Source organism: Xiphias gladius, chromosome 10 (genome assembly GCF_016859285.1).
Source record: "Xiphias gladius isolate SHS-SW01 ecotype Sanya breed wild chromosome 10, ASM1685928v1, whole genome shotgun sequence".
Lineage (NCBI taxonomy): Eukaryota > Metazoa > Chordata > Actinopteri > Istiophoriformes > Xiphiidae > Xiphias > Xiphias gladius.
This window is the reverse complement of record NC_053409.1, coordinates 21,978,721-21,991,746: the sequence shown is the minus strand read 5'-3', so window position 1 is coordinate 21,991,746 and position 13,026 is coordinate 21,978,721. Positions and strand designations below refer to the sequence as shown.

Genomic DNA, 13,026 nt, shown 5'->3' with positions numbered 1-13,026 from the left:
TCACATACTAGTCCCCCAAAAAAAAAGAAGAATCTTGACATGTGTCTGTTCCGGCTGTCCCCCCCCCCCCAATCTCTCTCTGCCGCTCTCCTACCACCATCATTACCAAACTGGGAGCCTGTCGCTATGACAACGTACTGCAGGCGGGGTCTTGCCAGCTGGAGGCAGAGTCAATCAGTCCTCAGTCGGCATCACAGCTCGAAACCTCCACACTGCATCACGCCCTGAGTGGAATGGAAGAAAAGGACAAGAAAGAAAATGTATGTAGCCGTCTTTTGTTTGCTTAGCGCCGCATGCATCGAAACGTTTTCTTATTTATTTATTGGGTTTTTGCAAAATTGTGATTTCATTCAAAAGCAATTTAACCGTTCAGCGTGGTAAAAAAATAATAATAATAATAATAAAATTAAAAAAAAAACTAAAAATCCAGAGGCATAGCCTGTGCAGCTGAGTCACTGGTTGCTGAAGATCCGAATCAATAAGGCTATTGTTCCCATCGGTGCCGTAGGCTCCAGCGCACCGCAGACTGCATGATGAGGGGCCAGCGGTTATTTCCTCCAATAATAAACTGTCTTGTCCCGTTTGGCCGCAGGCCTCATCCTGGACGACCGCTGATCTGTACGTGTATACGTCTCTATTGTTTCACAGGGGGAGTATATCGGAGAGATAAAGGGCGGGCTGCGGCCTTCAATGAAACTGGTTGTTATGGGAATTGTTAACAAGAAACCCAAGAGGTGAGTGCACACACCTGTTTCCATTCTTCGATAGAAAAGCGAAATTATGCATTGCTGATGTACTGTTGCACACTGGACGTGGCGGCCGGTCAAAGTGGCAAAGATGCCAGTGAAACAGAATTCCAAAGCGGACTGCACAGCTGCTGTCTGTGTTTGAGTGCGAATGCGAACCACCCAGTCAGTCCCTGCTCTGGGAAAATATCTCAGTAATACCAGTGCGTTTCCTAATTATGGGTTAGTATGTGAGTGTGCGTGGGAGAGCTGCAAATCCCATGAAAACCAAAGAGTCACCCTGGAAATTCTTAGTTGATAATATCATCTGGCTATTTACTCATTCAGTCATCAATTATGTCCAGTAAAACATAACAATTAGGTCACGCGAAAACATAGTGTGCAAAAATAAAACTTTGATGGAGAACTTTTTTTTTTTTTTAGTGTCAAGAAACTTATTTTTGGCTGCAGAAACATCCGGAGAGTTTTTAAGGACAAATGCTCTCAAAGGGCCCATTTCCTAGATACTGAATGTAAGAGGACAGTGTTTATTTTAGAAATTTTCGTCTCCATTTTATTCCTCTGGATTCAAGAGCAAGTTCAACTATAAATCGATCAAAACTTGACAGTGTCATCAAAAATGTGCGGCCATAAAAAAAAAACATTTTCTTTGTCAGCCTGGTGGGCAGATTGGGTTCAGATAAAATGTAAGTTAACAAATCCATAGTAATGCAACGCCAGTCGCCGACGTTACCAAATTCCCTGCAAAATGGAAAATTTGTGCACACATTTGTTGTCTGTAATGTTTTAGCTTCGCCGGAATCAGGGCCAAAGATAGAGCTGTGTTCATGATCAGTGTAAAAAGAAGTATTCAAACTATTTATTTAAGTAAGAAAAGTAGTTGTAAAAATTCTCTATGACAAGTAAAACCTGCTGGGTTCAAAATGCTACTTAAGTGAATATAGAGAAGAATTGGCAACAAAATCTACTCATTATTATTGACGCAAAATGTAAGAAGTATCCTTGTGTAGTGGTTCATCAAGACAGTTTTAACTTACACTGATTATATGTTTTGTTTTGTAAAATCTTAATCTATAAAGTAATGAGTAACCATAGCTGTTAAAAAAATGTAGTGGAGTGTAAGTATAAAGTAATATATGGAAATACTCAAATAAAGTATGACTACTTCAAAATTATACTTAAGTATGGCACATGAGTAAATGTACGCAGTTATTTTCCAGCGCTGAAAATTGGATACAGAAGTGAAGAGTATGATAGATTCTCATGCAGGAATAAGCTCGTTCACGCGTTTTTTAAGTCGAGCTCTTTTTCTCTCTTGATGGTCACAGCAGTGTGTTAAAAAGTCACCAACACTGATCGAGATCATTTGATATTCAGTCTTTGTGAAATGCCTCATTATTACATGACAGTTGTCATAAGCACCAGAAGATGTCACTGTTCTCTGAAGAATCCAGAAAGGCTGATAACCCAGTTTAGCCCAGAGAGAAGGAGAGAAAGTAAAAATCTAAGTGCCAGTCTTTTCCTTAAATGTTGTATTTCTGCACCGCTCTGGCTGTCCCTGATCTCTGTGTCGGTTTTCACAGCATTGAGGTGACTCTGTCCAGTAAGCCTCAGGAGGAGGACACAGAGGGCGATGTGGGTCTTCAGCTGAAGGTCAGCTTCATGGATAAGGCCGTCCAACGCAACGCCCGCCTGGCTGGAAAGTGGGGTCCGTCTGAAAACACCCTCTCCTTCTTTCCCTTCGCACCTGGAGAAGCCTTCAAGGTACTTTAATGGTCTCTGACATCTCTGGCGCTTAGACTGTCGGCACTGAAGTGACACTCCCGTGCGGAGCAAGTGACGTCCATTGGAACAGTCGGATAAGCTTGAACTCCTACATTGCAAACATTTCAACCAGACAGATGAGGGGCATTTTTACGGGAGTTCTCCCTGTTAATTCCTTGCTGTGTCTGCTCTGTCTTTTGGATGATTGTGATGTGTGTGATCCCAGAGTTACCGTTGGCTTATTTTTGCAGTCACACTCGCTGTGAATCACCCTGTAATACTTTCAGCATTTAAAGCTGCACTATAAGCAACTTTACATGTTTGGTTTCCCCAGTAATAAGCTATTCTTCGTCATTGTTTCACTGGACAGAGCACTAACTTGCTGCTCCTTAGAAGATACATCCATACTGTACATTTTAAAGGTGCCCTGGGAAGTTTTCTTGTAGACAAAGTCATACAGTATTTACATTCTGTGTTTTGTGCCTAATAAATGTGTTGAATGCATTTCTTGTCTTGTGTAGCGGTAGGCCAGTGTTACTCTGTACATACTTCCTGCCTCATAAAACATTTGCTAGCTGCACAAAAACCTGTTTGCTAGCTTTCAGTCTTCCCCTTTCCTGCCTCTGCTGGTGCATTACTAAGTTTCTTGGTGCGCGACTGCCACTGACTATTGATTGATGCAAAACCGTAAGCAGGAATACGTATTGCGTCGCTGCATGTTGGCGCGTGTGGATGACATGAAAACACAACAGGGATCCAGTCATGAAAACGTTGCTCCGTAGTGCTAATAGTAGCCTAAAACTTCACAGGGTACCTTTAAGTTGCATAATACTACTATGTTTTGGCAATCCCCGCACTGCAAAGGCAAATGAGACAAACCTATGACTTCTTATTTAGTATGAATGAGACTTGACTTGTTGACTTCCCTGTTGCAGGCCCAGTTTGTGATTTAGGCCTTTTTAACGTGCATTTTTGCATAAAGTTTGAAATGTAAAACGTAAGCATAAAAACTGACCCTCACCTCCTCTATATTCCCTCTGACTCTTAGATGGAGATTGTTTGTGAGCACCAGCAGTTTCGTATCTTGGTGGACGGACAGCCTCTGTGTGGCTTCACCCACCGTCTCTTGCAGCTCGCCTCCCTCACCGCCTTGCGAGTCTTTGGAGATCTACAGCTCACCAAGGTGGCCTAACACCGGCATCTCGCCCACAGATCAATAACATGAGGACGTCCTGGGACAGTGAACAATTAAATACGATTAGAATAGAGCTACGTCTTGATTGAATAAATTGACCCCGTGATGGGGATTGTTGTGTTTCCAGTTCCAAACAAAGTTTTACCTGCCTCGTAATCACGTGTTAAGACAAAGTGCCTTCACTAGATTACCTGTCTGGGGACGTGAAGATACTGACTGAATGTAACGGTCATCAGTGTCTTAGATAAACTGAGGAATGTGATTTGAACTGATGTGAATTGAGTTTTAAACAATGTGGTCTAAGCTACAATATTTTCCCTTGATGAACATTTGTACAAACATGATGTGTCACTACAAAAAAGGAGTGCGGCATCGGTCTTTGTTCACTGAAAAGAGATTTCAGACGTTTGGCTTTAATTTCTCTGAAGTTAACCTTTGAAAGCACTTACGTTTACGAGCGCCTGCATGAAGATGAATGTTTCTAAAATCAATTGATTGTCATTCTGTGGCCGACTAAGTACTGTAACAGGTGTAATAATGTAAAACAGTTTCAGTAGCCTACATTTGTGCATGTCAGTAATACACGCAGTGTTTCATTCCCCTGAGTTTGCCCCCAGAGTACAAACAAAGATGGAAGGATTAGGTCATGTCGCACTTTCTGTTATTGTACCATTATCTACTTAAGCTTTGAAAAGCTACTAACGCCCACTGTTTTCTGTACTTTTCATTTACCGCTAGCACTTTTTATGTGAATGTTATATATTGACTTTACTTCACTGCAATAAATCACTTTTGTTGTTGTTTCTTAGTTGTTTTTCACTTTGTGGTCATGTGACTTCTACTTGGATTTACTCCAGAGCCCGTGGTATGGCGTGGTTTTCATTTCAGGTATTGTGTCACTCACGATTTCACCGGAATAAGGCTCAGCTTGTGTTATTCAGATAAAAGCTTGGCTCAGCTTGCTGAGTGGGAGTGCCTGTCCGTGATTGCAGGGAGCGCCTCCGGCAGCCAGCCAGCACTAAAACTCGATGACTGTTACAATTTCCTCCTGAGGCTTTTCGTGTCTTTACTTGTACTTCCTCTTGCTAGCAGATCCTTTACCTAGGTAAAATTACTATGTAAGTCCATACAAAAATACTCCGACCGGGGTTTCTGAAGGTTTCACAAAGTAAAGTTTAAGACTTTTTAAGACCCTTTTAATACCACGTAGAATACAATTTACATGCAAAATATGTTAAACTAACACTACTGCGTGATGTGCGCAAAAGAAAATATTCAAGGCTTCTGTAAATGAAATGTAAGACTTTTTAATATATTCTTAGGCATTTTTGGTGGAAAATAAATTCAATGCTGTTTGAGACTTTTCAAGAGATGATGAAATCATGTTCACTATAAGTAAATGTCCTGCATTCAAAATCCTACTTAAGTAAAAGTATGTAAGTATTATTAGCAAATTGTACTTAAAGTATATTAAAAGTAAAAGTTTGGCTGAAAAATGGAAGTGCTAGTGCTATGTTATTATATACAGCACTGCATTACTTTCCCTTTTGGAAATTAGATGAACAGAAATGTTATGTCCACTATTACTTTCATTTCGATTGCATGGTCCCATTTTGTTACTGCAGTACATTCATGGAATGTGTAAATTCAGTCTTCTTCATAGCAGGTTAGGTGGTCTAGTTGACGTGTTAAAAAGTTTTCACTTGAACCTGCTGCTCTATGTCTGCTCTCTGATCGCATCTATCCAGTCCATCTTCTCCTGGTGGGTCGGAGCCTGGATGAAGTAATGTGTGTCTGTCTGCGTGATGATTTTGAACAGGTTTCCTTGAATGTTGCCTTTCACACCTGCGGAGGAGAAAAAATGAGGAGAGGGATGCTGATCAATAAAGTACAGCTGAATTAAGTTAACGATTTATAAAACTTGATTGACAAGGAAGACAAGTAGGTGAAAAGTGTAAATCAAAATAGAAACTAGAATGGCACTCAGTAGAGCGCATACCTCCGCCACGGCCAGAGTCAAAATTCAAATTCACAGTAAATGATCAGGATCGGCCCAAAAATTGAATGGGTTCCTTCCTGGCCCATGATCCATCCCTCCACCAAGTTCGGTGCAAACCTTCTCAGTACTTTTTGCGTAACCCTGCTCACATAATAAACCAACACGGGCGAAAACATAAAACTCCTATTTATCTCCCCATGGTTATTTCAGCAATTAATAAAATAAAGTAATTTAAAAAATGAAAATAATAAAATATTTTCCTATAACAGCTGGGTACAGTAGTTTTCAGCAAATGTAACACTGATTAAAACCGTGCATTTGTTGGGGACTATTTTCAGATGCGGATTGACACACATTTGGTGTTCTAGTGAGTATTTACAGCAGTAGGATGGTGTAAGTGTGACTGAGTCAAAATATACTACATCTTAATAAGGGACAGTGTGGCCCATTGTGGGTTTGTAACAGTTTTTGGACAACAATGCAGCTCTATGGCACAGAGGAACAAGAAATAACAGGTTTTTTAGATACACAGACAATACGTATGATCAGTTCGTTGCTGGTTTTGGTTTTTTTTTTACATGAGATAATAAGAAGTCCACCGCTCTCCCTTCCACATCCTGTCTTGCAACTATTTGTCTGAAAAACATTAAGTAGAAACGCAGCGGTTTCTGAGGTCACTGGAATTTGAGATGGTGACTCACCTGAGGGAACTCCATTATCATCCAGAGAAGATACCAGACAGCTTCGCAGCGAGAAGCCGCCAGCAGGGCTTAGGTCATCCTGACGAGTGATATAAGACAGGAAGTGGATCAGACTGACTCAGGATTGCGGAAGAGGATTACTGAGAATTATGAGTATTATGAGTAATGGCATAACTGGCCTGAGGCATAAGTAAAACAAAACAAGTGCTTTGTTTGGGTTAGGTCCTACTCTGTTCAGTTTTGTCATCATTTAAGTGTTTACTTAGGTGATGAAAACTTATGTCTTTATCCTGTTTATATATCTGCTCTGTCAATAAATTAAATACACTACGTTTAAACCAGGTAATTAATTTACTCTCCTGAAGTGATTTTAGTTGTAGTCTATTGCCTGGTGCTGGTCCTTCGTAGCATGGCCTGTTCGCTCACCTTAGTGGGATCATAGTAGTGAAGGAACGCAGGCTCCGAACGCAGTACGAAGAGTCGCACCTTCCAGTTCTTTCTTCTGTGTCCCTGTGTTTAAGGGTTATCCATGTGTTAGTTTGAGAAATTCAGTCAAACTTGATGACAACAAACACTCTGAAATACACTTCAAAACACCTCAAAGTCATGGTCCCACTTTCTGATAACAAGATTAGGTCAAAACCTAGTATGTGGCTGGACCGCCCTTTATCTGTTTGCTTCTCTCCTACTCTCTGTGCTCAAATATACAGTCATTTAATACAAACAAATTCCGAGCTGCTGCTCTGCACTGCTAAAATCCGGATTTTATAACTGCGTATGGTGTCTCGAGAAGTCACCATACGCATAAGATAAAGACAACGCCTTTGCTGTGATTTCGGCTTTATTTAGATGGAAATGATCACTCAGAGAGAAAGTTAGAAGCTCATTCACGTCCACGCAGTCCAGAGGTGTGCCTGCTGAGGGAAACCCGACCTCGCTAGGGGCTTTGTGAAGAGAAGTTGCTAAGAGGGTCTGAAAAGTCTGAAAATCTAGCGACAAAGGCGCTAAATTGGCAACACTTCCTGTAAACGACCCACTTATGACCAATAGAAACTGTTCAATTCACTTTGAGAGAGCAACGACCAATGGGGAAACTCCAACACTCGGCCAGCTGGCCAATGGTGTAACATGGGCACGCAGTCACTCGGCATTCAGCTGACCAATAGTGTAACTTAATCCCTCACTCAGTCACTCACTCAGTCACTCACTCATTCACGGACATTGGCGTTTATAGCCCCACTGTTACAGCCCCGCCAAAAAAGATTTGGATTTTTAACTAACAGCTTTATCAATAGTTAATAAAACATTTACTACTGTACTATAGAGCAGTTATAAGCCATTAATAAGAACAAATGTTTCTGAATGCGATTAGTCGAAGAGGCCAACTGGTCAAAGGTGTTTTTGCTCTTAAATAGCAACCCAAAAGATTTTGTTATTAATGTTATTAATTATAACAGATCTATTTATTAACCATTAATTATGCCATTAGCTATAACTCATTTGAAAATGGCACTAAATATTATTATCAGCATCTTAACACAGGGTTAACACAGTCCTGTTTACCTGTTTAAGCAGATATCCTCTCTTTATCACTTTTCCACTCAGCTCGACTGCAGACAGCGACGTCTCGGCCTTCACACTGCCTCTCTTCTTCAAACTGTCAGACTGTGGTTAAACATAACCAAGTTGTAAACCAGGTAGAACTACTACCTGCCATCTCAGATTAATGCAAGAAATGGATTAACAATGGAAACCAGTGTATAATGTGCCTAAATATTCTTAGCGTGGCATTCACCGGCACTGAGGTGTCAGGGGTCGATACGCTTAAACTCAGCGGTACTCACAAAGCTGTACAGCGCAGTGGAGTCGTCCATGAACTGCTCACTGAGTCCGGCGGTGCGGAGGGCCTCCACGCTCTTCAGGCCAACAGTCCGCAGGTAACCCTCCTCGAGCAGGGCTGAGGCCAGCGTCACAGCCTCCACACGGTTCAGAGCCAGCTGCATGAACACCAGCCAGTCCACCACGGCTGAACCTGCAAGGACATCACATGTTTATACAGTAGCAATACGTATACACATAGTGTATTCTAATATTAACATTCACACAGACAAGGAATCAGGCATAAAGCATACAAATAAATCCAGTAGATAGATGTAAACGTGCATTGGGATAGTTTGGGACATTAAAATAGAAATGCTGTACAAATATAGTAGATACAGACAAAGACGGATGGTGAGAAAAATCTATATATTTACACGTGAGTATTCATAAACACGTTGTTTACATAGGCTGGCACTGATATAGACAGTAGGTGATACAGTGGGTTTGCATAGATAGAGAAATATAGGGACATATAGCTATACCGTTTAAATACTGTAAATAGACAGACAGATAAACACAGAGATTCAGACATTAACGCAGTTAATACACAGACATATACAGAGCAAGGCATATATACATAGCAAACCGGAAATTATTTATCGTTATCAATTAAATTAAATGTAGTTCAACTCAGTTTTTTTTTAGCTTAGTTGGGAGAAGAACTGCCAAAGTAGAAGTAAAACAAAATGTATTGTATTTCCTGTCCTGTGTGTGTGTCTGTGGATAAAGCGATTTTTTGCCTTATGTATAGGATTTAGAGTTGTCTCTGTGTCTAAATGGTAGTATACAAATAAAGTCATTTAAATAATAATGATTGCTAAAGATGCAACATATGCTGTAAGTGACAGCAGGTCCCAGTTACACAAGCCTATAGGTTGTATGTTAACCAAAGTGACAGTAATCCAGATGGGAATACTACTCTACGGATTGGAGGCGATAAATTGATTGGTTTAAAACGTGTACAAGCAAATGTCATCTCAGATCAGATTAGACAGAAAAAAGGAGGAGAATATAGAGTGGACGTTTCAAAGACTCACCCGAGAAACAGTTGCTGTAAGTGTTGCCCTGCTCTACATGGTGGCTCATCTTGATTCCGCTGTGGACATCATACATTGAGTCCAACACTTTGCTTTAAGAAAGAGGGAGAAAAACCGGGGCTTAAGACAATTAGACAGAGATCTAAGTATGGTCATAAACAAACAGGGTGAGGCAGTGGAAACACCACAGGCTTAGGCTTGTGGACAATGCTGTAAAGTCTGTGGGAGACGCTTTGTTTACAAGGTTTACCTGAGATCGATGTTGTGTAACTGGGAACCAGAAGTGTCTTGCTGGTCCGTCATCTCCCCACCAACGGCCGTCCGCAGCTTGTCGACGGCAGCGGTGATTTCAGCTGCCCACTCATCTCGCTTTTCTCGGGAACAGGCCTCCAGAAAATGATCCACCCCATTTGCTGTCTGGAGCTTGAACACCAACTATAGAAGAAAAATAAAGGAGGGAAATTGATTTTTGGGGTTTTTTTTGTTGTTTTTTTTGCCAGAGGACATTTAAAAATCTAAAGAACATGAATAATGGAGAAGAAATTGTTCTCCAAAGTTGCTGGATAATGGAAATCAGGTCCTGACAAAACAGTAACCTGAGGCAATGTATTATCTCATCAAGCAAGGTGTGAGAGGATCTGAGAGCCTCCGCGGACGAGGCCCCTCCTTCAGTGTGGTTTCTACCAAATAAAAGATAAACAAAGGAAAGTACCTGCATGGAACATGTCCTGCATGCATGTTATAGCCAGCAGCCAGGACTTGCCACGGCGTAAAGTCGTCTATGCATTCAACAATTTCAATTCAAATCTGTCTCCATGTGTAGTGTTTATTTTTTGCAAGTATGTTACGTACCGGATCAATTATATTACAAAACCAAAGAATCAGATTCAAATCAAATCATGGAGGTATATTATTTAACTGGCTATTTGATGAGGACTTACTTCTTTCTAATCATGTGGTGAAAAGGGTTTTGTTATTTTTCTCCTTTAACATGAAAGTTCTTGACATAATTTTGCCTTTGGGTTTACCCGCTGATTTCATCAATGAAGACATCAGACATAGAAACTGGAAATGTCTGTATTGAAGTGTTTTAAACAGCAAAGGTTCCAAGGAAGAGCTGAATTTAAAGCCATGTAATTTACAAGGGGATGGGGGAATTACTCGAAGAGGACAAATTGAACTTTAACTCATTACACTGAACATTTCTACAATGTTTAGACTTTCCAAAATCAGTGATCTGAAACCCGCTTTTTTGTAATCTTGCAAAACGTTTGAGTCTGAAAGAACTCACCGGTCGATTTTCACACTCCAGAAAAGGACAAGTAAGCACACAGTCCCTGAGCAGGATTTTCCCTCGCTGACATGAGTCCCTTTTACCTCCTTCGTATTTGTAATACAGCAGCTTGTCTTGCATCAGCACAAACCAGCGTGCCTTCCAGTTGTGTACAACATGACCCTGTCATCAGATAAGATAGAACAGTTGTGAAAACTACATTTTGTCAGAGAGATGTATATACTCCTTTCTCCTTCAAAGACTCTGCCCTTGTATAACTTACATCAGGAGGACACCATACAGTGTAAGATACTTGGATTTCAGATCAGCCTGAGAAGTAGCCAAATCTCTGTTCCACAGATAAAAACCTGGATGAGTTTAGCCTCTGCTACATCCATTACTACATGCCACGCAGACTCATTGAAATCCCTATTCCACAGCATTTGCATTTTTATGTATTCCACAGAAAATACCTTACCCTTTTCACCAGGAATCCTTCTCTTAGAATCGTGTTTTTCTTGTCTGTGTTCATATTGTTCAGTGTGATCTTGGCAACTGACCGTTGCCTGTTCCGGCCTGCTCAGGTTTTGAACGTTGAGGGGAGTTTTTTTGGCTCATTCAATGCGTCACTCTGTTCACACCCAAACACACAGACACACACACACACACACCTTGCTCAACACCAAGTGGCCTATCCAACCCTGCGATTTTTGCCCGCTATCACATGAGGGCGCACTGACTCCTTCAGAGACCCAGCGCGGGTGAGGATGTTTTGGAAAAGACTCATGATTTCAGGAATGTTTTTTTAATCCACAACGACTTCATTCTCCATCATTTTCAGTATGTGAGGAATTTGCATCCTGGAGATGAAGCTCTAGGAAAAAACATCCCTTTTTTAAATCCCATTTTGATGAGAAACCAGCAGCTGCTGGTCGACAACCGGCCTTCTCCTCTGTAGCAGCTGTACACAACAGGAAAACAGCTGGGTTCAAGACTCCTTCAACTGTTAATTCCTGCAAAGTGCACATATACCCGCTTAATGAGAATACTGGGGTTGGTGTGCATGAAAGAGGATTGTTATTGAGACTCCTGCTTCTGCAACCACATGTGGCCCTGCAGAGCATTTTTCTGTGCTCCGTCTCCTTTTCCTGGTTCCCGGTTCTCACAAAAGCAAGAAGAGAGGAAGGAAGAGGTTACAGTCATTACTTTCAGCGTGATTAATGAAAATGACTGCGGCATCCTCTCAGCCTCCCTACTGATCTACATTTCTGATCCATATTTCATTCTTTCATTTACACTGCTGGAAACATGGTTTGCTTTGGAATAACTGTAGGATCGCCTTAATATAAAATAAAAACATAATAATAATAACAATATCTACGTGTTTTAAGTTAAGTATATTGTTTTTGCATTTCAAACTAATCTGAACAGCAAGCAGTATGGGACAAATCTAGCACACGATTCAGATATCATCATCACTGACAGGGAATTTAAAACCGAGGTGGTTAATCTATAGTATGACACCAGAACCGGGAACGCTTTCCATAGGCCTGTTTGTGAGAAGACTTTTTGACATGTCACGGTAGGGAAAGCACGTGTAAATAATAAAATTCATATTGGCTGAAGTCCATGTAGCTGCTTCATTTTCGGGGTCCGAAAATGCTGGCTCGCCGTCACACTGTCATGTCTTCATGGGACACTTGAAAAGAACTGAGTTGCATTCATTAACGTTATTAGCAACCACTGTGGTTTTCCCACTACGAGAAGTAAAAATGTCTGCTGCAAAAAAAGGCCTGTTGCTCTTGTACTGTTTTGGAGTGTTAATTACAGCTATGGCTACCATATAATCTCTTTTTCTGGGTGTTAAAATATGAACTTTTCAATTGAAAAGAATACTGTAAGATCCTGCAGGATTCCTCTATGGAGCCTTAAAAATCCAGCAGGAAAACGACTGTATAGATTATCTACCCAGAGAAATGTATGTGAAAACATAGAGCTACACTGATAAATTGGCCCAGCTGCTGTATTGTCAATACTAGCTTACTGCAGATGCATATGTAATTGTCAGCCAATAAGTAAGTAGAGTAAGTAAGTAAGTAGTAGTGCAATATAGAAACATCAAAGATGTTAGAGGTAGGTTCCACTCAGTAGGCTACAGAAAAAATTGTTTGTGCTGATATGTTATTATCAGATTTGTTCAAATATCAAAATCAGCGTCAGCGCTACAATTCCAGTATCAGTCAGGTTATGTATTCTTCTGCAGGATCCTTGCAGGACCTGAGGGAGGATTTCTGAAAAGATTTCTTGATTTTATTTTTCCTCAAGGACTTGATTTTTTTTTTTCCCCAACAGGCTGTCAGCGAGATTTAATAAACTCAGGGCGTCGCATGTCATGTAATGTCATATAAACCTTTATTTTGGACGAGAAAC

The 13,026-nt window shown here is 40.8% G+C and overlaps 2 protein-coding genes across 4 annotated transcripts; one reads left to right on the top strand and one right to left on the bottom strand.

The window, feature by feature from the left end:
- The first annotated feature begins 126 nt into the window (after positions 1-126).
- Positions 127-4,476, top strand: si:ch211-10a23.2 (uncharacterized protein LOC567812 homolog). Its single transcript, XM_040137700.1, has 4 exons — positions 127-260; positions 649-734; positions 2,330-2,510; positions 3,559-4,476. Exons 1-4 carry the CDS (start codon positions 234-236, stop codon positions 3,700-3,702), a joined length of 438 nt encoding a protein of 145 aa, XP_039993634.1. The 5' UTR covers positions 127-233; the 3' UTR covers positions 3,703-4,476.
- Positions 4,477-4,913: 437 nt separating this feature from the next.
- On the bottom strand, positions 4,914-11,172 carry plek2 (pleckstrin 2). Of its 3 annotated transcripts, XM_040137756.1 has the most exons (10): positions 11,075-11,161; positions 10,880-10,945; positions 10,615-10,779; positions 9,574-9,758; positions 9,324-9,415; positions 8,250-8,437; positions 7,969-8,070; positions 6,832-6,915; positions 6,406-6,484; positions 4,914-5,550 (listed from the first exon to the last, which is right to left on the bottom strand). In XM_040137756.1, exons 3-10 carry the CDS (start codon positions 10,735-10,737, stop codon positions 5,423-5,425), a joined length of 981 nt encoding a protein of 326 aa, XP_039993690.1. In that variant the 5' UTR covers positions 10,738-10,779; positions 10,880-10,945; positions 11,075-11,161; the 3' UTR covers positions 4,914-5,422. The 3 variants fall into 3 exon arrangements, with proteins under 3 accessions (XP_039993690.1, XP_039993689.1, XP_039993691.1); XM_040137755.1 differs by lacking the exon at positions 10,880-10,945 and having other exon boundaries at positions 11,075-11,172; XM_040137757.1 differs by lacking the exons at positions 10,615-10,779; positions 10,880-10,945 and having other exon boundaries at positions 11,075-11,155.
- Positions 11,173-13,026: the final 1,854 nt, after the last annotated feature.

Bases quoted from the DNA above. Each gene is read 5' to 3' on its own strand.
- si:ch211-10a23.2 (XM_040137700.1), top strand. From the start codon at position 234: ATGGAAGAAAAGGACAAGAAAGAAAAT. The intron at 261-648 runs GTATGTAGCCGT...ATTGTTTCACAG, and splicing joins AAAAGGACAAGAAAGAAAAT to GGGGAGTATATCGGAGAGAT. The intron at 2,511-3,558 runs GTACTTTAATGG...TCTGACTCTTAG, and splicing joins CACCTGGAGAAGCCTTCAAG to ATGGAGATTGTTTGTGAGCA.
- plek2 (XM_040137755.1), bottom strand. From the start codon at position 11,128: ATGAACACAGACAAGAAAAACACGATTCTAAGAGAAGGATTCCTGGTG. The intron at 8,071-8,249 runs GTGAGTACCGCT...GTTTAACCACAG, and splicing joins CCACTGCGCTGTACAGCTTT to TCTGACAGTTTGAAGAAGAG. The intron at 6,916-7,968 runs GTAAACAGGACT...CCTTAAACACAG, and splicing joins GAGGATATCTGCTTAAACAG to GGACACAGAAGAAAGAACTG.